We start from the raw sequence: 27,074 nt of genomic DNA on the forward strand, positions 1-27,074 counted from the left end.
AATATCTAATCCTTCGGGCCAGCCCTAGGAGAGCTGTTAATCAGCTCAGTGGTCTGGTTAAACTAAGATATACTTAACTTTTTTCGTTACCCCCACGAAGAAAAACTAGCTTGGTACAATCTCTGGACTCCACGCCGTCTCTTGCGTGCGGTAATTGAATGGTTAGAATTACGAAATATAGGTAAAGTACGAAAGGATTTCCGGCGCGGTGTGTCTAACAAGAGGTTTAAGTGGATTGAATGAGGTGGAGGTTGTTCAGGTGAAGAGGCGGACCTTGGAGGAACTTTTTTGTTGTACTGGTAACATCAGACTGTGAGGTAGGTAGGAACGAGGTGTCCGTAAGAAAAAGGTAGCAACAACTTGGATAAGTATAGAAAGATTTGTGGATGCTAGGAAATAGTGTACCCCACTGTGGAATGCACTGCCTGTACCTCTTCTCTGCTTTTAGGGAGGAGGGAAGGCAATTTGAACAGAGGAGGCCGTTTTGTATACCATATGAGGAAGTAGCAGAGATTCGTGTTCTCAGGATGGAGGATAGACTGAGGTCTCAAAACCTGGGATGGTGCTTGGATGACGAGAGCGGGGAAGATGAGCCCCCTAGGAAAGGGTAATAATGGAATAGCTGGTCATCGACGAGGGGAAAGGCCTGCCGTGCACTGTTCTCATAATCCTCTTTTCATTGTCAAGAAACAACGTATATTCGAATGAGATTTTTATGGAAAGAAAGTTTTCACACGCTAACTGAATTTAAATAAGGTACAATTTTTAAAGAATTACCTAAATCACTATTGTAGACATTTAAGCATGATGTTTTTACTTTACATCTGAAAACTATATTCAAAGATAAAGAGGAGAGAGAGAGAGAGAGAGAGAGAGAGAGAGAGAGAGAGAGAGAGAGAGAGAGAGAGAGAAGGGGGCTCTGAATACATTTCAAAATGCTACGACGGTTGGAAACCGGAATTGAAAAGAATATACGGTAAATATCTCTTTTTCTTTGGTACTGTACGAGACACCTAAGGCTAAAATATGTCCAAAGTTTGACAAATTGTTGTTCACTTGTTACCGAGAAAAATTGACAAAAACTCAAGCTAAACTTTGTCTCTCGGTGTGTACAGTCTCTCTCTCTCTCTCTCTCTCTCTCTCTCTCTCTCTCTCTCTCTCTCTCTCTCTCCAGATTTCCTGGTTTTTGGAAAGATGCGTTCCATTCATCTTCATAGCCTTCCATTCTTCCCAATTTATCATGTTGGGCGACATATCCATTCTATTTTCCTGTGATATGTTGCAGCCTTTATCCGTAGAGTTGTTGGATTTCATGATTAGAAAATGGAGTACGAAGGCCATTGCCGTGTTCTTGTTGAGAAAAGGGGAATTAAGGACATTTAAAGCACGTTCTTTGATTGATACGGAAATCGTTGTAAAAGATCTTCAGGTAGAGGCCAGCAAAAGAGCGCACATATAAATAATGTCTGCGGAAGTGAAGAAGTTTTCCCCTCATGCCTTGCAGCTCGCTCCTTACGAACACCGCATGGTGTGTATTGAGTGATTTCTGTCTGATGTCGGTCTTGCAGTAGCTGAATAATGAAATCCATTTAGTTGGACTCTTTCAACAAAGTTTATTTGCGTAGGTATAAAGAGAACTCTGTGGTATGACCACAGATTTTATTTGCTCAAGCTCGGTAATGTCCAACAGTGCATTTGTTGGGCTCTTCTTTGCAAGTGACTTAAAAATAGAATCATCGACGTTATTTGTGTATAGCGATGAGGGACCGGACTCTTGTTCTTGTTGTACTTGTGCGGTGTCTCAGTAAAGAGCGGGAACCAGTGAAGAGCGGCCGGAGGTCTGCGTGGATTGGATTGGATAGTGCGGGTGCCGCAGTAGACTTCGCGTAATAATGCTTGCTGCAATTGCAAGGCCAAGTACGCTGTGATCAATGAGCTAACGTCATCACCAACCGCGAACTCACAACGTCTGAAGTTCATCTATATATCGTCCCTTTCGTGACTGCATATACCGTCTCTCTCTCTCTCTCTCTCTCTCTCTCTCTCTCTCTCTCTCTCTCATTCTTCTTCTTCTACTACCACCAGATGCTTAATTTCAGGCTTCACATTATGATTTTTATCGCAGTGTTGTAATAGGGCACTTTGGTTTCTATAATTTTGCAGTCATAGCCACGGAGGCGCAGTGGTCTGACTTGAGTAGCAGGTTTTTTTCATTGGCAAATGACAACGAAACTCACCTTGCAAACTTTTGGAAAGACAGAATGGAATTCGAGTATAGTTGAATGAATAATGGCTGGGTATTCAGGTGTTAATGAATTCTCCTGCACTAACAGAGTTTTACGATATTCTTGTAGATATTAAGTATAGAAGCCACAGAAAAACCAGTCACAACTTGATACATATCGCAACAGCTTTGGTATATATATATATTATATATATATATATCTATATATATATATATATATATATATGTGTATATATATATATGTGTGTGTGTGTGTGTGTGTGTGTGCGCGCGCGCGCGCGCGTGTGTGCAGTATGTGTCTTTAGTATGTGTATGCTTTTGTGTATGCGGATAGTGAGAAAGAAAAGTTTCTTTGATTTTGTTTGTGTAGAAAGAAGGGGAACGTTAAAATTTAAAGTGTATCCATTAAATATGCAAGATCGTTCGCAAAATAGAAAGTATTTTTTTAATAATAACAGTCATCATCATCATCGGTAACTCTACCTTCATAGATCATCCTTTGGGAGTGCAATAGTGACAATAATACTTAGCATTAATATCATATAACTAGAATGATGGAAGATTCCTGGCCCAGATGTCTAGAACTCAGGTCCAGGTAAGAGTATTTTGATAAAAAAAAAAACCCAAGTCATTTATTCAGCCGACTTCGCCTGGACATCTGTAAAAAAAATGTTTCGATCGACGGTCTGGAGTTATTCGGGTGAAAGTCGAGGGAAGAGTGAAATGGCATCACCAATATCAATAGAACTGCAAACAATGTGTGGCTGTACAATAAATGATTATAATTATTATATATATATATATATATATATATATATATATATATATATATATATGTGTGTGTGTGTGTGTGTGTTTATGTATGTCTGTGTTTGTGCATGTGCCACATACACTTTGACAGGCATTGAGCAATTTCAACCAAACTTGGTAGCCTACACAAAACTTAGCATTTGGGAAAGAATACTATGGGGGCAAGACCTCACTGGCACCAAAGATGGGGTACTGGGTGTGTATGGGGAGGTGGGGGAGGCAAAGGGGTGAAAAGTTAAAAATAACCTAAAATGACAGATACTAGTGTCTAATCCATAGTTCTCGAGGTGGCTGAGATGAATAGTGACACTCCCAAATGCCCTTCGAGTCCAGGTTCAGCCCCAATAGGAATGGGGTTGAGAATTGGTGAAATATAAACCGTCAAAAATGCTGAAAAATATAACTGAAGCAACTATCTCAACAGGAAAGAGAGAGAGAGAGATTGTAGAGGGGGTTTGGAAGGAGGAGAGAGAGAGAGAGAGAGAGAGAGAGAGAGAGAGAAAGTTTATCAGTTGTCTTGCAGTGTTTTCCTGGGCAGTGCAGGGTGCCGGGTTGGTCAGATATATATATATATCTATATATATATATATATATATATATATATATATATATATATATATATATATATATATACATACATATATACACACACACACATATATATATAAATTATATATATTTGTGTATGTGTGTGTATCAACACGTGCAATGTGAAGGATCAGCCCATTATTCCTTTTCTAAGTTACTTTATTATAGCTGCAACGTTTCAAGACGTAAAAGTGCCATTTTCAAGCTATAAAAAGAAAAGACAGACATTGAAATAACAAACAAACTTGGAATAAGAATTAAAAGTTAAAAAGCTATACAAGTAATATAAACATGTACAAAAATTGGGGAGGAGTGATTACCGTAAGGAGCTGAAGGCAAAGACCGACTGACAACTGACAATTCGGGCCGGTTTAGCTCTACGACTGGAACTCAGGAGAGATACGAAGGTGTTGAGGAAGACTGGTTGTTGAACTGTGGAACAAGGTGTTCAATGAAGAGCGATTCTAAGATTGCTAAATATTGCCCGTTAGGATTGGCCTATAATTTTAAAATCTTTGTCATGTATGTCAGATTTACATTTTTTTGTATGTTCACGTATACATGAAAATTCAGGATTAGTTAATTTGACACCTGTTCTGTCCCAGTAGGGGGCTAGTGCCGTCAGTGCACCTCATTCGGTGTAATGCAGGCATTGCTTTAGATTCTTTGCAGCGTCCCTCCGGCCCCCAGCTGCAACTCCTTTCATTCCTTTTACTGTACTTCCGTTCATATTCTCTTTCTTCCATCTTACTGTCTACACTCTCCTAACAATTGTTTCATAGTGCAATTGCGAGGTTGTCCTCCTGTTACACCTTTCAAACCTTTCGCTGTCAATTTCAGTTTTAGCACTGAATGGCCTTTGTTGCCCCAGTGCTTGGCATCATGCCAAAATTCTATATAAATCAAAAATCAAATTCAAAAGACACCTGTACTGTAGCTAAAACGCCTCGATGAGAGTCCAGTCACACTTTGAGTAACTTCCGTGTGGAGACGACGCACTTCCCTAGGGCATCTGGCAATTAAATAGATATACGACTCCCGAGGTTATTAGAGGATCGAGTTTCTCCTTGTGTTTAAATAGAGATCTTCCTCAACACCTTTGTATCTCTCCCGAGTACAAATCGAAGTTGAACCCGACCCGGTAATCACTCCTCCCTATTTTTTGTACACCTCCTTTATATTATTTGAATAGGTTTTTAACTTTTAATTCTTACTCCGAGTTTTTGTTATTTCAACGTTTGTCTTCTCTTTTCATAGCTTGAAAATTGTCTACCTGTTGATATAACCTCTCTCTCTCTCTCTCTCTCTCTCTCTTCTCTCTCTCTCTCTCTCTCTCTCTCTCTCTCTCTCTATATTATGTATTTAGATTATATGATAATATTATATATATATATATATATAATAGAATATAATTATATTAAATATTATAATATATATTATTTATATATATATGTGTGTGTGTGGTGTGTATATATATATATATATATATATATATATATATATATATACGTATATATATATATATATATATATATATATACACGTATATATATATATATATATATATATATATATATATATATACATATATATATATATATATATATATATATATTGTCTTAAATGCTGTTCGCCAATGCCACTGTTATCTATTTATTTTTATGAAATCTTCTCTTAAGGGCCCCATACAATGAACGATTGTATGAACGACTGTCTGAATGATTGTCGTTATCGACACACACACACACACACACACACACCCTATTCAGACAGAATGAACGATCTCCGCACCGATTTCAGTCTGAAAAAAGATTTTGTCTCGAGAAGACATAAGACATGGCACCACCTCCAGAAGAGAGGTGCGCGATAGCATTACATCGGGAGACAAACCCATACATTGAACGACCTGTGTATGACAGACTTAAGTCGGAAGCCAGCAACCTGGTCGTGACAGATTCCCGCTGAGATCGTTCAGACACGAAACTCCGCCCACTTTTGCATTTAGACAAGCCCATACACAATGTTTTTGCGAACGCTACAGACAGTCGTTCATACAATCGCTGTGTATAAGCGGTGACAAACTGCAGGTCAGGGAAAACGAAATCCCGGAATAAAACAATGTAAGTAGCAGTAAATGGAAACACTGTTTATTAAACTTGTTCTTTTTTAACTCTTCCTGGTACACGCTTTAATCCATTAAGGAAGCTTTTACTGCTTGGAATTTGCCCTTGGCTTATAATGTCTTATTTTTCAGTCCTTTAACAAATTCCAAGAGAGAGAGAGAGAGAAGAGAGAGAGAGAGAGAGAGAGAGAGAGAGAGAGAGAGAGAGAGAGAGAGATGTTTGGGGCTAGGAAGAACGCTTCATTGTAAAGAGTAACTGGTTACATAAAAGTAATGATCATCAATGCAAAAAAAGAGGGAAATGAAAGTACTGAGTATAAAATAAAATCAAGTCACATAGTTGTGATATGCAGCTGAAGTGAAAGGTTTTCCACAACAGTTCCGCAGCCTTTCCTCGTAGCGTTTTGGTTGGATTGAGGTGATCACGCCTAGATTTAAGTGTGTGTGTGTGTGTGTGTGTATATATATATATATATATATATATATATATATATATATATATATATATATATATATATATATATATATATCTATATATATATATATATATATATATATATATATATATTATATATATATATATATATATATATATATATATATATATATATATATATATATATATATATATATATATATATATATATATATATATATATATATATATATATATATATATATATATATATATATATAATATCCAGTACGTGAGAAACTGCCGATGAAACCCAGGTTATCGCTTCTTGACCAATTGAATATTTTTGGGAGTAATATTTTGGAGACAATTTGACATTCCTTCTTCTCCACTGTCGTATTATTCTCGTCACGGTAAAATGTTGTTTAGTATCATGGACGTGGCTTTTGAGCTGGTGTGTTATGTACTCTCCGTATCTGAAAAGTATTCTTCTGAAGCCACAAGTTGAGAAAAAAGTAGAATCGGTAAAATTCTTGCAGCCAAAAATAGTACGGACTTGGCCATAATTGCCGTACCGCTTCCGACGACCGTGCACGTGATACTTTATAAAGTAATGTACGTGTGAGCCCGTCAGTAACTGTTTGTGTCAAAATTCATATTTCATAAGCCTTTGTATGAATACTAACTATGTAGAATATGCGTACATATTACTCCTGTTTTAGGAGTATTGTATATGCATTTTTAGCTGTTCTTTTAGAAAAACTGTATATTTGTTCTGTATACCGGAAATCATGATTTGCACGGGAAATGAATCGTTCCCACAGAATCTCGGTCGCTTATTTATTTGAATGATTGAGTCTGCATTCCAGATCTAGAATGAGAGATTCATGTCATTTTGAAAGGGCCAGATTTGGCTGTGCTTGTTTATTACAGGAATTGGAGAGCCTAGGATTTTTCGAATTTTTGGTCAATTAACTTACGTATTTTATGATTGAAGGATTGTTGTTGCTTACCACTCCCAGAATTAAATGGTACGCTGTTCAGTGCAGATTGTTATCCTTTAAAGAAAATGAAGAGCATAATCTTTCAATTGTTATACCTGAATTAAGAAATTCACATATTTTTCGTTGTATATTGCAGGTACGATATCAGTGTCATGCCAGAGGGGAGGGGTGCACTGGCCTCGTTATTCAGTTTGGTTGCCTCGCCTGCAGGCGCTTCCTCAATCCTCCTCAGGCATCCATCAGTCATGGTAGGTGTGAGTTCGTGTACTGTATTTGCGAGTGGCTTGTGTGGTTGCGCGCGCTCACGGGTTTTGGGGGTGGGGGTAGGGGGGGGGGGAAGGGGGGGGGGGGGGGAATGTGGGTGTACTACTTCACTTAATGAAATAACAAAAAATAGTTTGGGTGTTTTTGTACACCTTTTTACCTTCCAGTTGATTGTGTAACAGATCCAGAGATTGCGTAAAATCTGGCAATATTGTATGCAAATTTCAGTGAGAGAGAGAGAGAGAGAGAGAGAGAGAGAGAGAGAGAGAGAGAGAGAGAGAGAGAGAGAGTTTATGTGCAAAAGTAATTCAGAAGGCGAGGAGAGATAGGCACGAAAAGCAGTCAAACGAGGAAGGAGAAATGGACCACGAATATATGTCTTATCAAAACTTCAAAAATTGGTAAATGACGTTTATGATGTCAAGAATGAAATGCGAAAAATGTATACAAAATACAAAAAAAAAGAAGAATATTCTTCTCTTCCCTGTAATTTATTGCAAACGAGAGACGTGGATATTCTCGCCTTGTAACCTTTTGTGATTTCATTCGTTTTTTAATACTGTTATAAATTTTTAGATTATTTTCGTTGATGGACAGATCAGATTTCCTCTATCCAAAGAATTTTTGCATTTTAGATTTGGCATTTTGAATTGTAAAAAAACGTTAGGTTGCAGTGAATAAGTGAATATTTGCGTGCCCGAAAGATTTGGGGCTTGAGTCTAAGATTGGTGTGCTAGTCCGATGCTCACGGAATAGATTTCCAAGGCGAACACTGGCTTATTTAGATAAAGTGCTGGTGTTTGGAAGGGGGTCTGTTTTTCATTTATTTATTTATTTTGATTTTTAGTTGCGATTTATCCACTCTTAGTCAAAATTGTATGAAACTGTGATGTCATTTTTTAAATGGAGAGTGTTTTGGAGAAATCCCGGTGCCCATCTTTCAAAGCTCAGATGTCATGAGCACACTTGCGTCTTCGTCTGTATCCTGTGTTTCATGAGGTAGTGCATGAATTATCATTATTTTCTTTTTCACAGCCTTGCTAGGCTGGTATCTCCAAGACCTGTTCCTAGCTGCAATAAGCCTCCTTGGATTTTTTTTTTTTTTTTTTTTTTTGTCCTTAGCTCGGGTGTCCCATGATGTGGCTACTTCTGTTTAGAGTTACCAGGATTATGTCAGGTCTTCGAACTTGTTTCACATGGTCATAGTCTCAGCAGAGTACCTTGATTTTTTCGTTTTCCAGCTTTTTTCACACCACATTTCTATACTTGGTGGGCTATTATCTTTGCAGGTCTTACAATGTAAGACCTTGGCAAATATGCCAGGCCTTCTTCGCCTGTGTTCATTTTGAGTTTAATGCTGAGCATCCATTTATGATGTAGTTGACAGTCTACATTTTGAGTTCACCTCATAGGTGATGTTGATATAGGCCACCTGTTTCATTTCGTATAATTCGTTTACGTAATGCTTGGTCATTCTCTTTCTTGAGGTTTCCCTCTTTCAAACTTGTCACTTTCCGTAACCAGCGACATCCTTAGTTTGTCTCCGGCGGTGGCCTTGCATTTGTTAGTTCCCTGTTTTTCTTTCCTTTGGGTTAAGATTCTTTCCTTATATTTGTGAGGCTCTTCGTCGACAGAGACGAGTGTTTTATTTGAGGCTGTTATTAGCGTCTCATCTTCACTGTGCTGGAGGTATGTTGAGGGAGTGCTCCGCACTCTGCATTCCTCTCACACATTTTCTCTCGGTAAGAAGAAGAACCTCGCCACTCTTGGTCTTGCTTGAAGTGCGTTGTTGATGGTCATCAGTTTTCGTGCTCTTGACTCCACGTTTTATAGGTCTTTATTTGTCCAGTTAACTTTTCTTCCAATATGTCGTACTACTGGCGTAGCCCATGTATTGATAACCTTATTATTATTGTTAATGAGGTAATCTAAATTATTCTAGTGCTTATTGAAACCATGTACTGAATTTAGATAGTTGGCCAAAGTAGTTGTTGTATATGAGGAGTCGATCAAAATGTTCACAGACCTGGTAGCGAGTGAATCTTTGGTATTCTCTCCTGTTTCGTGTAATTCTGAAGGCAGAGCGATTGGAATGGGTGTCAGTGTTCACAGATAACGTCAGTGTAACCGTAAAAAAGAAAGCGAGATAGTTGTATCCGTGAAGTGTTTAAAAATATTAGCGGAAGGTGTTGATAAATTATTAAGAGACTGTTAGTGACAGTGTCAGTCAGTGAGGCTTCCCATCAGCAAGGTATGAGACTTATTTTTTGTTCATGTCAAATCCCTACCACCCATTTTATTCTGCTTCGACGTCTGGCCTTGAAATGGGCGTTCCTTGCGGCGAATGATTCCTGGTACGCGGTTTCAGTGATGCTTCTGCATTTGTTATTGCATCATGAATGTATGGGTATTCGTGCGCTGAGTAACAGTAGAGGGTAGCGTTGAGGCCAACGCTTAATTTCGTGATATTTATTATTGACCACCTCTGATTTTGATATCGGTTTGCCTTTATCTTTGCGAATGCAGTTGGTCGCTCGAATTAGGTCTTGTTGCTCCCTATATTCCCCAGACTTTTGTTGAATCTTTTGTTGTATTGCTACAAGAACTCAAGCATTAATACTGCTCAGTTAACCCCGAAGTCAGCAGAGGCAGTTTGCTTAACATTCTTAAAGAAGAGAGAAGTAAAGGTAGCGGGTTGTCAGTTGTCGGAATTTCAAGATACGAGTAAATTCGTGATAAGCCAACCGGCATGATTACCACGCTTCTCTCTCTCTCTCTCTCTCTCTCTCTCTCTCTTAAACTAAAATTTAATTGTGCATTTGTTTGTGAAGCTAGTGAGACTACTTCAAAGTTGACTCATGTCTCGTCTCATCATCATGGTTACTTAACTCATCTAACTGCATGTTTTCGTGGTCCTTCAGGTAGAAAATTGTGCAATTAGTCTTTAGTTTGGAAATATGGCCGCCCACGCTCGCTCTTCGTCTTTTCTATGTGTTATTAATCGGAATTTCCCTGCGCACATATACGTTGACATTGAAGATAAACAAACTTTCGTTGTAGCACCTGATGCTTTTACAAAACTGAAAAGGTGGATAATGTGACAGGCGTTCTAATGATGTTATTTTTAGGAAGTGACTCGGCATCTCCAATACGGTAGATTTTATTTATATTTCTTTCTCGTACTTCTGTGGCGTTGTTGTCGGAGTACGCGGAGTTCGTGATGATAATTGGATAGTAATGAAGGCTAATGACAGGATTGGACTTCTCTTATATGGAAGGGGTGTGGTTTTACACTCTTTGCGTAGGATTCTTGTTTCTTTTTTCTCTTCAGCACTCCGCGGTTTTATGCGTTGGTAATGCTGCCATTTCCTTATTTAATTTCCTTTTCAATAATTCTTGTCCCGTCATTTTTGCTGGACTTTGTCGGTGTGTAAATAGTTTCCCTCTGTCGAGTCATTTTTATTTATTTACATGGATGGTTATTTCATCTTTTAATTTAATTTCCTTTTGTTTTGTTTGCCGTCTTATACCTCCTCGCTGGGGTGTCATCGTTTCCTTATTAGTTACGAAATTACGCAATTTAGGACGCACTTGCAAATACTGTATATAGGTATGAGTAATCCTAATAGCGCAAGAGTTTATCTTAACTTAGCTTGCAAGCAAATGGTTCAAGACGAATGCATGAAAAGAAGATATTGGTTTAGCTACTACATACCTGATTTTTCGTCGCTTTTTTTCGTGAAGCACGTAGGACCATTTACTACGTTGAGCCTTTTATGTTCAATTACCTAAGCAGCCATTGGACGTATGGATAAAAATACGCATAGACACAAACGCACATATATATACATATATTTTAATGTATGCACTGTTCATAATATGCAAACGTATATTTGATTTTGCGTTTGTCTTGGTTGTTATGAAGAGTAGGCCTGGAGGTTATCTCAGGCGTCTCTGATCTTTAGGCGCGATAGATGGCTGTACCGTAGATATGGCCCCTGACAAGAATAGTAATGGACGCCATGAGGAGTTCCAGGAGAAGCATCGCTTTGACAGGACACTTGAATGTTTATTGAAAATCTTAGCTTGAAAGAATTTAAGCGTACTTTGTACGAGCTTATTCGCTTCTTTATATTGGAAGATCTTGTTATGATCATGGAAGATCTGCTTTCTAGCTTTTCAGGTTTAGGAAGAGAACTTTGAGAACCCGTACGTAAAAGTGTTAGATTATGGATGTTTTGAATATTTCTGAGTGTGTATACACACATACACACATTCATTCACGCACGCAAATATAATATATTTATATGTATATATATATATATATATATGTATATATATGTATATGTTTATATATTATATACTTACATATATATACACATACATAATATTGGTGGTATATGAAGGGAGTAACCCCCAATTACTGGAAGGTGGTTGGTTTTGTTGAAGCCGGCGATGCCAGCAAGGACCTTGCTTGGAATGATGTGGAAGAAAATAGGAGGCCTGTTGTGGACCTCTAGACTCTTCAATCCAAGAGAGACGACCACTGAAAGTCAAAGGTCGTCGGCATACAGCCAGCCTGTCCTTCCTTGGCTGCGTTCTGTACAGAAAACCCAATTGTGCCGAAGAAAGTTCGGCGCATTTTTTACTTGTTTATTGTAGAGAAGGATCGGAACTACGAACTTCTCTCTCGTCAAGGGTTCGAAAAGGTATCAAAAGCCCTCCTTCCCTGACAGTTGACTTGGAGACTTTGTTGTCATCCTGCTTTCCCTTTCAAGGTCGGCTGTGAAAAACCGAATGGGTCGTTTCGTAAAATGTCAGTTAAAAACAAGAGTTTTCTAATATAAGAGATCACTGTAAGAAATGCAAGACATTATTTTCTTATGAAGATTTTAATATTATCGCCCAAGCACCCAATGACCACTCTCTCTCAATCCTGGAATCTTTACCTATCAAGCAGCTTGTTCCTTCCCTAAACAGCCAGACCTTCCACTATTTTATATGTAGCCTAAGTTGACGTCGTCCTCCTGAAAACTGAAAATGGCACTTTGTTATTTTTTAAGAGTTTTTTTTTTTTTTAAGTTTCCTCGATATTAGGCTTTCAATATGCTTTAAAGTTTCATTAGTTTTTTTATTTTTTAGTTTAAGTTCCCTGTTTTAGGCTTTGTAAGTTTTTTAACTGGGTCTATTTTTTTTATTTTTATTCTTTGCACTTTTACAGCCCTGAAGATGAGACATGTGGTCTCGAAAATTTGGCCAAATAAAATGCGATGATACGAGGGCTTTTTTCCCCCTCTCTTCTATCTCTCCTCCTCTTCTTCTCTTATCTTCCCTCCTCTTACATATTATATTATACATTTTATGATATATATATATATTCTATATAGATATATATTATATATGTACCCAGGATATATGTATTATATGAAATACAATTTAGATATCCATTGTATATATTAATTATATATTAAATAAGATTATATTATTATAATATAATATAATCTATATATATATATAATTTATATTATTAATATATATATATATATATAATTATATTAGGTATATATTTCAATATGTATACACGTAATATATTATATATATATATATATATCTAATATATATATATGTTTATATATATATATATATATATATATATATTATATATATATATATATATATATATCTGGTGTGTTTTCAAGCGATCAGGTACTTTCAGCTATGCTCTCAATATAACGATTTAATAACTGCACCCGGTAGCCTTTGTATTGCATGATTATGGCTAAACTTTGTGTTCAGCAGCGAAAGAGTAATATCTGGCCACGTTCATTTCGGCATTGCGGCTTCACATAGGCTTTCTTTATGATGTACTATAATATCGATTGGGATATGCGTCATCTATGGAATATGGTTGGCTGTGTGTGAAGGACGGTCCTGTCCTTTGTTCGCCGACAATGGTCTCTCGCGCACAGAGAGGCAGACAGCGAGAGGTAGAGAGGGCGAGAGAGTGGTCATGTTGTCTTCAATGCTTGATAAATGTTATTTTACAAGTTAAGAGTACAAGGGAGCCATTGTAGGTACTTTATATAATTTGCCTCCGTAACTACGTAAGATGACTTCATAGTCAACTGAACGTATGACCGCCCTCATGAATTTATTTACGCTTTTAAACTGACGCTGGCGGTCTTCTTAAAGGTGCCCTGAATGCTGGCCATATATCTTTTACTTAAATGGTCATCTGATGTCCGCATGAGCGCTAGTCTTTATTCGCTCCCTCGACATTCCTTTCTTTAATAACAATCGGTTGTGTAGAAACGCTATGGTAGGCATCATTTACCCTATTTCTTCTGGAGCAGGAAACGACTCATCGTAAGTATAATTTGGTGGAAACAAATCATAAAGACTCTTGACCTCACAGTCCCTGTGAAGGGCCCTTTGGAATTTGAAGTTTGATATTTGCTCTGCGGCCAAAAAGCGCCTGGAAGTAAGTTGTCCAACCGAGTTCGTAGAGCAACAACACATTCGGGAGAGGCAGAGAGAGGCCAGAGAGGCAACGCTGTAATCAGAGGGATGCTCAAGAGGGACGACCTGTGATAGAGCAGCGGGGAATCTAAATCTAGAGTAGGAACTCCTTTGTTGATGAGGACGAGGCTTTATATTATAGTCTTGACAGACGGGAAAATTCCACGCGGAAGTGGAGGTGCAACTGGTCGTGGAAGTAGTAGGTGTCATATGAAAAGAGCTCACTCGGGTGCTTCTTTTTGCTCAGACAACTGATATGATTCTTCTTATATGTGCGTTAGTTTAGATCATTCCAAAATGGTAATGTAGATGGTTATGTTAGTTCTTTAAACGTTCAGTATTGTTGGGAATCGTCAATTCGTTGTTAACAGTTGAAGTGTGAGAACATAGTTCTTCAAGTGCTAACTACAGTCATTTTAGGTCACCTTTATTGTCAGTTACTGCCCTTACCTGCAGTGCTATTTTCAGACGAGAGTGAATTATAGTGAAATAAGAATTTTCATCACACTAATTGGGGAACTGGGGTAGTTTCCAGTTATCTTGGATAGATGGATGAATGGAAAAGAAAAAAGGACGAAGGGGCGGGTGGGCCGGTTACTAACTTCCTTAAAGATGGATAATTCGTATTACCACCCATAAATAATTTCATTGTATGGAGCAGCATTTCATTGTCAACCTCTGCCAAGTGGAGATATTATGAATAACAACAAAGGCCATGGATAGAGTCCGAGGTTCGTGAGCATCGATTATATGGTCACTTGAGACTTGTGATGCCCAGCAGTCACAAATAGTCACAAACGCTTTCTTCAGGAAAGCAGTCTAAATTGGTATGAATTTCCGTCACATTGGAAAGTCTATGACTTCGGTCGTTGAATAATTATATTTTTTATGATTAAAAGAATGCTTTTTAATCCTCGTAAAATGAGCTGCTGGTAACAAAAGCAGTAGTATCTACTTGGTTATAAAATTCCGCCCACTTACGTTTTTGTTACGTATTACCCTTTGTGCTCATAGGCAAAGCCAGCGGATAACAAAGGATACGAGAGTTATTTGTCATTCTTGCGCCAGGTGGAACTGTGTATTTTCTCTGTTTCGACTGAAAAGTGCTTAAAGTTGCTGCTGTTCGACGCAGGGGCCATTTGTGTGTTGCAGTGGCAGGCAGGCAAGATGTAGGTTGTCATCTCTCTCTCTCTCTCTCTCTCTCTCTCTCTCTAAGAGTGTACGTTGCATGACATATTTTATTTGTAATGAAATCTTTGATTGACCCTTTTGCCATTCTGCCCTTTTTTGTAAACGACTCTCCCAAACGCTTGTCTGAGTCAGCATGTTCCATGTTGCCGCTCTTTGTACTGTATTGTGGTTCCGGACTCCGTCTTCTTGGTTTCGAGGGACTCCCATTAAACTCTAAATTTTATTTTGATAAAAAATTAAAGATTTCTCAATTACCGAGACTTTTTTGACGTCACCAGCTAGTAGTGAATGATTCCCAAAACGTCATCTGTTCCACATTCCATTCCAACTCTTATCAAATCCCCGTGCTGGAACTCGTGCCTGTCGTCGCTTTGTTATCTCGGTTATCGTTCTTTTCATAAACTCGTAAGGAAGTCTGTACTTCCTTCCACCAATCACGATTGTACACATGAAAAATGTTCATCTTCCAACAAAATAAACTACCTCCTTTTCCGGACATCCCACGCATTCCCTTTATCCTTTCTCTAATCATTCTAGATCTTTTTGTAGACAATATTCTCCTTTATTCTCCCGTATCTCTCATGTCGACTTGAGAGCAAACACTTGACCTACACTCACACTCGCGCTTCTTGTCTGAACCATCGCTGCTTTTCCTCTAGCAAGCCTTCGGTCAACATTCACGCTTCTTTCGTCAAACCCCTTTCCAGAAGTTTCCTATATATTATTATTATTATTATTATTATTATTATTATTATTATTATTATTATTATTATTATTATTATTATATATGTGTCGAAGAGAGTTTTTATGTTAATTTTTGGTTTTCGTTTTCGAATCTCCGAAATGAGACGTCAGTGGTAGGTAGTACACAAAAGTACATTGCCTTCCAATCAGTAGATAAATGCTCATAGAGGATTGGCTGAGAAATGTTTTGGTAATATTGTAAGAGGGAATGTAAACTTTTATCATCTTTATTGCATATTCCTAAGGTACAAATGACCATTGATGAAAATTTCCAGCAATGATTTAGGTATAATTATAGAGTGGGATACTTCTGTTTTCGTCTAACCGAGAGTTGCATAACTACCCCTACCTGGCATTAACGAATACCATAAATGCCACGCAGTTCAGTGACACATTAATGGACGTGATATTATGAAGCAATCGCAAGAGCTGTATCCCAGTTTGCGGCAACTCCAAAGGGAAGTTGCCAGGTAGCAATAACCACCAGTTAGAGAGCTGAAGTCTGAAAGCAGGAACAGTTGTTGCGGAGGTTAGTTGGTAGGGCAGCTGAGGGAGGTGTTGTGGGAGGGAAGGAGGGGCAGGGTGGGGATGGAACGGAGGAGGAGAGTAACAGGTCCAGGTGCGTTACCGATTATCAAAGGACGCTTCTCTCATTCACCTTGGCACAGGTGAGTCATACCAAAGAGGAGAGGAAAAGGCTGAACCACCACCCCCCCCCTCCCCCTTCATCCTTTCATCCATCCTTACCCAACAAGATTCTCTCTCTCTCTCTCTCTCTCTCTCTCTCTCTCTCTCTTCGTGGAGATGATGGAAACAAGCTTGAAATATCGCTGGCTATTTGCATACTTATTTATCTGGATGATGTTTTTGAGGCAGTGCAAGCTCACATGCTAGACTTCAATCCTGAGAATGTGATCGTTTGTCGTTTTCTTCTTAATATTTATTCCATTTTCTTTCTAGAGTTTATATCCCTTATACTTTCAGCCGTGCACTCGTACTGATTGCAAACTCACCTCCATCCTTTCGTTCTCTTCCCGGTTTTCGCACCATCCAATTATTGCTCTTCACCGCTCGCCGTCAACATCATCATGGTCACTTGCACCACCACTTCAAACATCACCAGTTAAAAGGAGCCATTTAGATTCCCCATGACTCACATGTCGTTTTTTTCTTCTTCTTTTTTTTACCAGTTGAGATTAAGGTTAACTTCTTCTGGCTAAAAAGCTCTTGATTTTACTTTTATTATCTATTTTTTTATGCGAAAGTTGTATGTGAATTTACACACACACACACACACACCACACACACACACACACACATATATATATATATCTATATATATATATATATATATATATGTGTGTGTGTGTGTGTGTGTGTGTGTGTGTTGTATGTACATACGAAGCTCACTCGTGTGATTATGAATGCTGGGAAAACTGCATTTTCTACACTTTGAAGCGGCTCTTTCATCTCAATCCCTAGAATGACATTTAATGATGATGGTGTAAGTGAAATAATAGCTAACTAACGTTATTGTGTGAGAATGTAGTGAAATGATATGGTATGTTCTTAACTTATTACTGAAGAGTCCACCAAATTAGATTTTGATGTTTAATGTAACCGCTGCCCCTGTGCAGACATACAATTATGTTTAAAAGTCTTTGTGGAGATACATTATTCACGAGCTTATATGCACAGTTATTCTTGTGTCCACACATCATTTTCTGTCTGAATATTTAATGCGCACTTTGTAAAGTTCTTGTATTAAAGGTTGAAGGCGAGACGCGAATATTATTTATTTTGCTTTGGAACTCAAAGGCCAGGGCCTTTTGGAACTTTACAGTTTCCCTTGAAAAGTTACCAGAAACAGAGCCGATGTAAAGGCAGTTTTATGCCTGTGAACCCAAGAAAGCACTTGCAGTATCAGACCCCAAAGCCGACTACATATTTGATGAGTCGCTTTATTCACCGAACTTCAGGCCACTCCGTCTCAAGTCCCGCTTTTCCTGACTTTGTTGAAGGTTTGGCAGTAAACCATGAATTAGTCGTTCTTAAAGCTCCGTAAACTTTTCTTCCTCAGTATAAAGTGGACGTAGTAAACAAAATGGTGCAGCATTTATAGGGATGTGTTCATTAGAACGTATACTTTAACAGTTAGTGTATACATGTTCATCTCAACAAGAAACAAATGTGCGTCATACGCCCCACAGATCTTCAGGAAGCTTTTTCCTTCAAGCACAGACACCGCCCAACTTGAATCGAAGGTCTCACAACTTAGAGAACGCCAGGCGAGGTCATGCAAATGGAAACTTTACTTGGAGAATAATAGACATATCAGACAGACTGTCATTCATAGCAGCATGAGCCGCGATGACATACACACGTAATCTATATATACGCGCATATATATATATATATAATATATATATATATATATATATATATATAATATATATATATATACATATAATATATATATCATATATATATATATTATATGTATGATATTATATATATAGTATAATATATTATATGTGTGTGTGTGTGTGTGTGTGTGTGTGTGTATATATATATACTCTATATATATTCTATATATATCTATATATATCTACTAATATATATCCACATCATCTATATATATATATATATATATATATATATATATATATTTATATAATAATATATATATTATATATTTATTTATATTACGTAATATCAATTAGCCTATAATATAATCATGTATATGTATTAGTATCTATACTAATATAGGTATGTCATATATCTACACTATATATCTAGTATATCTATATATATATATACGTATATCTATATATATTATATATATATATATATCGTTGTAATTCTCAACCAGACTCCTTTGGATGGTTATGGTGCCAGGAGAATGCAACCTTCCAGTTCCTCAGCAGGTCTGTAGCGGTGAGGTTGCAAGATCCACACCCTTTCTCTTGACCCCTGAAGACGCTGGAACCCACTCACAGTTTAGTGGAGTGGTAGGCGTATGGCCGGGAGCGGTCCCCTCAGTGCATCATATACAAGATGTGTATTGGTGTGTGTCTGTGTTCACACTTATTATACAAATGCCATTGATGGATTAAGCAATTGATTGACAAATGTTAGACAACTGTTATTTTGCCGACAGTTTTTGTCTTTTGTTTCCCGCAGATAAGTTAAAAGGAGAAAATTCGTTGATGAAGAGAGCGTAATGCAAAGATGAAGACGACATTTCCTTTGCTCTGGCCAAATGAGTCTTAGGGCTGAATGACCGAGTAAGGCATCGATCGGTCTACTGCTGCTTCCATGATGCACCGGATTATGTTCATGAAGAAGAATTTTGCAATTAAAGAGGAGACTATTTTTCAGCACGATCGAATTCATGACCTTTGCCTTTGCAAAATATATAGTCCAAACAATGTCCGTCTCTCAACATCTTTCCTCACAGTGAAAAATGTTTTTGTCTGAACATTTTGCCTTAGCACGTTATTCATAAGCTTTCTAGATGTCAGCGGGACGGAAGGAAAATGATACCGAAATTGGCCTGCCACTGCAAAGACAGTGGAGCCAACAGGCATCTTTATTATAGAGACGCATTGCCCAAGTGGGCGCGCGAAAATGTTGCAGTTGCTGTGTTCATAGATGTCGTGACTAAAGCAAATCATTGTATATGCAAGTGTATACACGATTAGTTGTCAAGATTTTACCATTGCATTTGAGGTATTGACATGAAACGGATTCCACAACTATGTAGCCGTCCAGGAAACAGCAAGCTCAGAATTTGTGAAACGTTGACCTTTGACCTTTAAGGGCCATTACACGCCAGACTGGTAAACATTTAGTTACCGAGGACCTTGATCATTACTAGGGAATAGCCGTTTTGCTTATCGCTATGGAAAGATACCGCGACTTTTGACCCACCGTAAATGTGTGGCCTTGACCTCTGCCTTGAAAGGCGAAGTTAAGTCAATTCAGTTGATTAAGGAATTAACATAATAATATATCTGTGATAAGGATACCATAGATATATCGCGGATATGTAGTAGCTATTTGTAGAGCTCAAAGCCCAGGAGCTGAACCTTTGGTTCCTCGCAGTTCTTCTAATCAAGAAGGTCATCGAATGAATATTTTCACCAATTTTCAGGAAAACTAGTACAAGATTTACACAAATTTCTTAACAAGTAAAAGGAAAATTGATCAGGCTGATCAGACTAAAGCATGTTCGTTTGCTGTGTAGAGAAACGTAATACTAGTACGGTCAAGGCACCAGCTTTAAAAATTTCCTAAAGTAATGTTAAAGGTATTAAAACACACACACACATAATTAGTGTCTATTACAAATCACGAGTGAATCAGACCTTGAAAGAAAAGGTTATTAAGTGGTAAGAGGAACACTCTGTAGGCAGCATACTTCTGCCAAGGACACTTAACACTAAATGAATAAAATGATTCGGTGAATGTATATGTTGATTATTATTTGCTGTGGTTAAAATTCGACATCAGCGTTTCATTTGTCCGTATAATAGCAAAATGGTGGATGAAGACAGATCATCAAATTTTTAGCAATACATCGTGCTTACCTGACACTAAAACTCTGGAGGAGGAGGAGGAGGTCAAGCAATGTGAATCCGTTCATTCACTCTCGAGATCATTTTTACACTCAGGCAGACTTCTTCCAACTTCTATGGAGGAAAAAAAAAAAAAAAGAGAAAAGAGAGGACACCTGACAGCTTTGTTTGTGGGAGCCAAAGGGTGCCTTTGAAATTTTGCAAATTCGCTTCATCTTTGCTGGGGGTCCCACGAAGCAGTTGAAACACGAACTGCGCGGGAAACAAAACCTCCGCTTAAATTTTTTGTGCATTTAGTGCACTATACATTAGCGTGTACTTGGATAATTACACGTAAATATGCGCATTTGTGTGAAAGCGATCTAATGTTGGAAATCCCAATTAGAACCCTGGTGAAGATGCAAACTCAAACTTTAGCAAAAGTGCATTGAACTCATTTAAAATATGATTTCCATAATTAAGTCCTTACAAGGCTCGGCAGGTTAGAGGTGTTATTTTGCCCAGTGATGAAGTTTTCTGAGGAAACATTCCAGAACATTTTTAGAATTTCCTTATTTATGTTGAGTTGACTCTTCTTTCATCTTCCTCCATTGGACGCAAAAGTTCCCCCTTCAGTTTCTTTACTTTTAAGGGCAGACCTTTATGGAACAGGGAGGGTAATCTTCAGAGCTTCAATATTTGCCCAACTCTCACGGGGAAGGTGATTGAAAGTTTGGAGAAGGAGAAATTGATAGAGCGAGAGAGCGGAATCCAGTGATACAGTATCATTCATTCATTTGACGGAAAAGACGATTCTCGGAGGAGCGATCAAATTCTTAGGCTTCAGATTTGCGATCGCTCTATCCGTCGTGATATTCAGGAGTTCAAGTGGAACAGAAATCACTCTTGAGATGCCGCAAATGAGGACGACAGTTGTGCTTTCCATCAATAAATTCAAGGGATCGTTAATTTAAGCAATACTGTATAAATGTAGACCAAGATATTGAGTTTTTTAATTTCGTTTCACTACAGGGAACTAAGACCTGTAAGGCACAGCATCCAAGTAATGTTACCCGGCTAAGTTATTTCAGAACGAAGCCATATTCAATGACTGACGTCATCAAGAGTTTTCATAAAAAGGAAGCGCGTTATGAAATGAATAGGAATGAAAGCAGTAACCAGGTTTGACCTTTTTCTCGGTTTTTTAGACTGACAACGCTGCCACAAGTTGCATCATCAAGGTCAGGCTTTTGAGCAGCAAAGGATTTCAGTAGCAAAGTTTTGGTCTATGATAGTTCTTGTAGTGATAATATTAAGACACCGCGCTTCTATTTATCCAGATTCGGGGACGAGGAATTCCCCCCCCCCCCCCCTCTCTCTCTCTCTCTCTCTCTCTCTCTCTCTCTCTCTCTCTCTCTCTCTCGTCTCTCTCTCTCTCTCTCTCTCTGTATGTATGTATGTAATACACACACACACACACACCTATATATATATATATATATATATATATATATTATATATATATATATATATATATATATATTATATATATATATATATCTAATAAAAGAGCCCATAAAAACACCAAAATAGAGAAAAAGTACTATATTTCAGAGACTGCTGTCTCCCTCTTCAGGTAGATGAATGAGAAGTTCACAGAAAAGGTGGTATTTATACCAAGAGGTCCATCCACAAACAAGCCATTTTAAGTCACCCCCAGCTGATAATCTTCCTCTAATCTTCTTAAGGGTTGGTTGAATGTAAGACGTGTCGATCGTGTCCGAAATCATCCTCCTTTTGAGATGTTCATTACCTGCCTCTCTTTTATTAAGGCCGATTCCATCATTTTCCTTTTGAGAGTTCATTACCTGCCTCTTCTTTTATTAGGCCGATTCCATTCATTTGAACTCTTGTACCGGCCAGTGCTGCTATACTTTACACGTGACAAATTCCAGTTTATTCTATGGTTATGTTCATTATATGGTTGAAAATAGCGAGTTCTGTGTCCATACCTAACTGACCGTTTGTGTTGTATTAATCTCTGGGGAAGGATTTACCTGTAAATCCGATGTAAGATTGGTCACAGTCCTGGCATGGGATTTCGTATACCCCAGAGTCCTTTGGAGATGTCTTTTGTTGACGTTAATCAGGGATTTGGCTAAGGTGTTTGGGTAAGTAAATACAAATGGTTCGATTTTCCGAGGGGGTTGGTTATTCTCTTAATCGTGTCCAGGTGGGGAATTATTATTTTATTGTTGGGTGTATCTCTGGTCTTGTCTTTAGGGGTCGGTAGAAAATTACGTTAGCTTTGTGAATTGCTTTCTCATTATATGGTCAGGATATTTTAAAGACGAAAGTTGCTTGCGAATTAGTTCAAATTCTTTTTCCAGGAATTCTGGGGAACAAATTCGTAAGGCTCTTAAGCAACAAGTTACTAGCTACACCTATTTTTGATAGAATTGTCATGATAGCTAAAGTAGTGAATGTATGAAAAGTGAGAACGTTGGTTTTCTGTATATGGTAAATTTGTATTCTGTCGTATCTCTGATTATTAAAACATCAAGAAAAGGAATTTTGTTGTCTTTTTTTGTTTCCCATTCAACTTTAAATTTGATGCTGGGCACTAATGTGTTTTAATTTCGAGAGAATTCATTGAAATTGCCCCACCTATTATCCCAAAATGTTAGGATATCATCCACGTATCTCATCCAGCATGTTTTGGGTGTTTTATTGCATTTATTACTGTAGTTTCAAAGTATTCCATGTACAGATTGGCTAGAACAGGACTTAAAGGACTACCCATACTACACCCCGAATTTTTGCTTGTAGAATGATTCCCCGAATGAAAATACGTTATTAGATGCACATAATTCAACTAGCTTTATTATTTTGTCAAGCGCCAATGGGAAATGATCTGAATAGGGGGATAATTTTACCCCTTAAAAACTGAAGAACGTCCTGTACTGGTACTTTAGTGAACAAGGAATCTACATCAAGGCTTAAAAGTTTTATGTTGTGAAGTGGTATATGTGCTTCTCTGAATTTGTGACAAAAATCTTCCGAATGTTTAATGTGACTGGGAGAAAAAGTGCCTAAAAAAGGGGAAAGGAGGCCAGCTAACCATTTAGAAATTTTGTAATTGAAAGCACCGGCACATGAAACGATGGGTCTGATGGAAGATTGTCTTTGTGAGTTTTGGGAAGGCCATAAAAATAGGGTAATTTAGGATTAATTACTTTAAATTTCTCTCAATAGTTCAATACTCTTTTTGTCTTTGCCAATTAATCTTACTTTCCGAAAAAATTCTGTGGGAACGTTTTGGGAGGGGATTTTTCGTCAGTTTTTTCGTATGTGTTGTGTCGCTAAGGAGCTGGTTGATTTTGTCAAGGTAGAAGTCTTTGTCCATTATTACGATTTTGCCGTCTTTGTCGGATCTACTTATTATAACATCTAACTTTTTTAGCAGTGGATGGCTACATGAATCTGCGGGGAACAGGATATTTTCTTATGTAAGTCAGTTAAAGCATTAGTAACACTCCTTTTAAACATATCTCTTCACGGTTGTAGTTTTTGTCAGATATGAATTATCAAAAGCCACTATGAAGTCTAGGTTGTTTTTTGCGGTCTGGCATAAGGGCAAAGGATAAGCCTAAATTTAAAACTAAATGTTGATTTACAGTAAGGGGGGTGTTGGATAAGTTTAAAATTTAAAAACTTGTCTTGTTGCTCAAGATTATTCCATGCACTATTATCTATTAGGTTATTTAACTTGCGTAGAAGTCTGTTTTGGAATGAGTCACGCTATTATAGGCAGCAATGTCGGAACAGAATGAAATCAGATACCTGTATATGTGGGTCCGTAGTGAGGAGGCGAAGATTAGACTGGGTTCCATATATCACTCTGCGTAGTACGAAGATGTCGTTTTTCGTATCGGTGATTCTTTCCTCCAGGAAAATCTTGTGTGAGAGAGGGAAGGGGTCCGATTGCAGAGTCCATCTCCCGAATCCGTACATTTTTGGTAGTACTTGTTCTTTGAGGCATTCTTCTAAAAGTGTTTTTGGTTTTTCAGCCGGTGTAGTCTGATCAGTTCTTTTTCAAACTTGCGAAAAATTGGCTTGACTTCTGGAAAGGCGGTTGAATTCCATAATGGGCTGAAAATGACTGGTATAAATGTTCTGTAACAACAGAGTTCCATCTAATAAAAGGAGCCCATAAAAACACCAAAATAGAGAAAAGTACTATATTTCAGAGACTGCTGTCTCCCTCTTCAGGTAGTATGAATGAGAAAAGTTCACAGAAAAGGTGGTATTTATACCAATGATGGTCCATCCACAAACAAGCCATTTTAAGTCACCCCAGCCACCGCTGATAATCTTCCTCTAATCTTCTTAAGGGTTGGTTGAATGAAGACGTTGTCGATCGGTGTCCGAAATCCAATCCTCCTTTTGAGATTGTTCATTCTACCTGCCCGTCTCTTTTATTACGGCCGATTCCATCATTTGACTCTTGTACCGGCAGTTGCTGCTATAAATTACACGTGACAAATTCCAGTTTATTCTATGGTTATGTTCATTTATATGGTTGAAAATAGCCGAGTTCTATTGTCCATACCTAACTGACCGTTTGTGTTGTATTAATCTCTGGGGAAGGGATTTACCTGTAAATCCGATGTAAGATTGGTCACAGTCCTGGCATGGGATTTCGTATACCCCAGAGTCCTTTGGAGATGTCTTTTGTTGGACGTTAATCAGATTTGGCTAAGGTGTTTGGTAAGTAAATACAAAAGGGTTCGATTTTCGAGTGGGTTGGTTATTCTCTTAATCGTGTCCCCAAGAGGGAGACAGCAGTCTCTGAAATATAGTACTTTTTCTCTATTTTGGTGGTTTTTATGGGCTCCTTTTATTAGATGGAACTCTGTTGTTACAGAACATTTATACCAGTCATTTCAGCCCATTATGGAATTCAACCGCCTTTCCAGGATTCTTCACTCACTTCCAGAAGTCAAGCCAATTTTTCGCAAGTTTGAAAAAGAACTGATCAGACTACACGGCTGAAAAACCAAAAACACTTTTAGAAGAATGCCTCAAAGAACAAGTACTACCAAAATGTACGGATTCGAGAGATGGATTTCTGCAATCGGACCCCTTCCCTCTCTCACACAAGATTTTCCTGGAGGAAAGAATCACCGATACGAAAAACGACATCTTCGTACTACGCAGAGTGATATATGGAACCCAGTTCTAATCTTCGCCTCCTCACTACGGACACATATACAGGTATCTGATTTTCATTCTGTTCCGACATGCTGCCTATAATAGCGTGACTCATTCCAACAGACTTCTACGCAAGTTAAATAACCTAATAGACAATAGTGCATGGAATAATCTTGAGCAACAAGGACAAAGTTTTTAAACTTATCCAAAACAGCCCCCCTTACTTACGTAAAATCAACATTTAGTTTTTTAAACTTTCAGGCTATCCTTGGCCCTTATGCCCGAACCGCCAAAAACAACCTAGACTTCTAGTGGCTTTTGATAAATTCATATTGACAAAAACTACAACCGTGAAGAGATATGTTTAAAAGGAGTGTTACTAAATGCTTTAACTGACTTACATAAGAAATATCCTGTTCCCCGCAGATTCATGATAGCCATCCACTCGCTAAAAAAGTTAGATGTTATAATAAGTAGATCCGACAAAGACGGCAAAATCGTAATAATGGACAAAGACTTCTACCTTGACAAAATCACCAGCTCCTTAGCGACACAAACACATACGAAAAACTGACGAAAAATCCCCTCCAAAACGTTCCCACAGAATTTTTTCGGAAAGTAAGATTAATTGGCAAAGACAAAAAGAGTATTGAACTATTAGAGAAATTTAAAGTAATTAATCTAATTACCCTATTTTTATGGCCTTCCCAAAACTCACAAAGACAATCCATTCCATTCAGACCCATCGTTTCATGTGCCGGTGCTTTCAATTACAAAAATTCTAAATGGTTAGCTGGCCTCCTTTCCCCTTTTTTAGGCACTTTTTCTCCCAGTCACATTAAACATTCGGAAGATTTTTTGTCACAAATTCAGAGAAGACATATACCACTTCACAACATAAAACTTTTAAGCCTTGATGTAGATTCCCTGTTCACTAAAGTACCAGTCAGGACGTTCTTCAGTTTTTAAGGGTAAAATTATCCCCTATTCAGATCATTTCCCATTGGCGCTTGACAAAATAATAAAGCTAGTTGAATTATGTGCATCTAATACGTATTTTTCATTCGGGGAATCATTCTACAAGCAAAAATTCGGGTGTAGTATGGGTAGTCCTTTAAGTCCTGTTCTAGCCAATCTGTACATGGAATACTTTGAAACTACAGTAATAAATGCAATAAAACCCAAAAAACATGCTGTGGATGAGATACGTGGATGATATCCTAACATTTTGGGTATAATAGGTGGGCAATTTCAATGATTCCTCTCGAAATAAACACATTAGTGCCCAGCATCAATTTAAGTTGAATGGGAAACACGACAACAAAATTCCTTTTCTTGATGTTTTAATAATCAGAGATACGACAGATACAAATTTACCATATACAGAAAACCAACGTTC

General features: G+C 37.9%; 1 protein-coding gene across 5 annotated transcripts in view; it reads left to right on the forward strand.

The window, feature by feature from the left end:
* Positions 1-27,074, forward strand: part of LOC135225783 (uncharacterized) — a 602,193-nt gene that overhangs the window by 145,556 nt on the left and 429,563 nt on the right. For 3 of the 5 annotated variants that reach the window (XM_064265251.1, XM_064265253.1, XM_064265257.1), the window contains exon 1: positions 16,471-16,570. The exons of the other annotated variants lie outside the window; for them this stretch is intronic. In XM_064265251.1, the coding sequence (XP_064121321.1) occupies positions 16,491-16,570 (80 nt within the window). In that variant the 5' untranslated portion in view covers positions 16,471-16,490. Of the gene's footprint in view, positions 1-16,470; positions 16,571-27,074 lie in introns of those variants that run through there. 5 annotated transcript variants of the gene reach the window in all.

This window comes from Macrobrachium nipponense, chromosome 13, assembly GCF_015104395.2.
Source record: "Macrobrachium nipponense isolate FS-2020 chromosome 13, ASM1510439v2, whole genome shotgun sequence".
NCBI lineage: Eukaryota > Metazoa > Arthropoda > Malacostraca > Decapoda > Palaemonidae > Macrobrachium > Macrobrachium nipponense.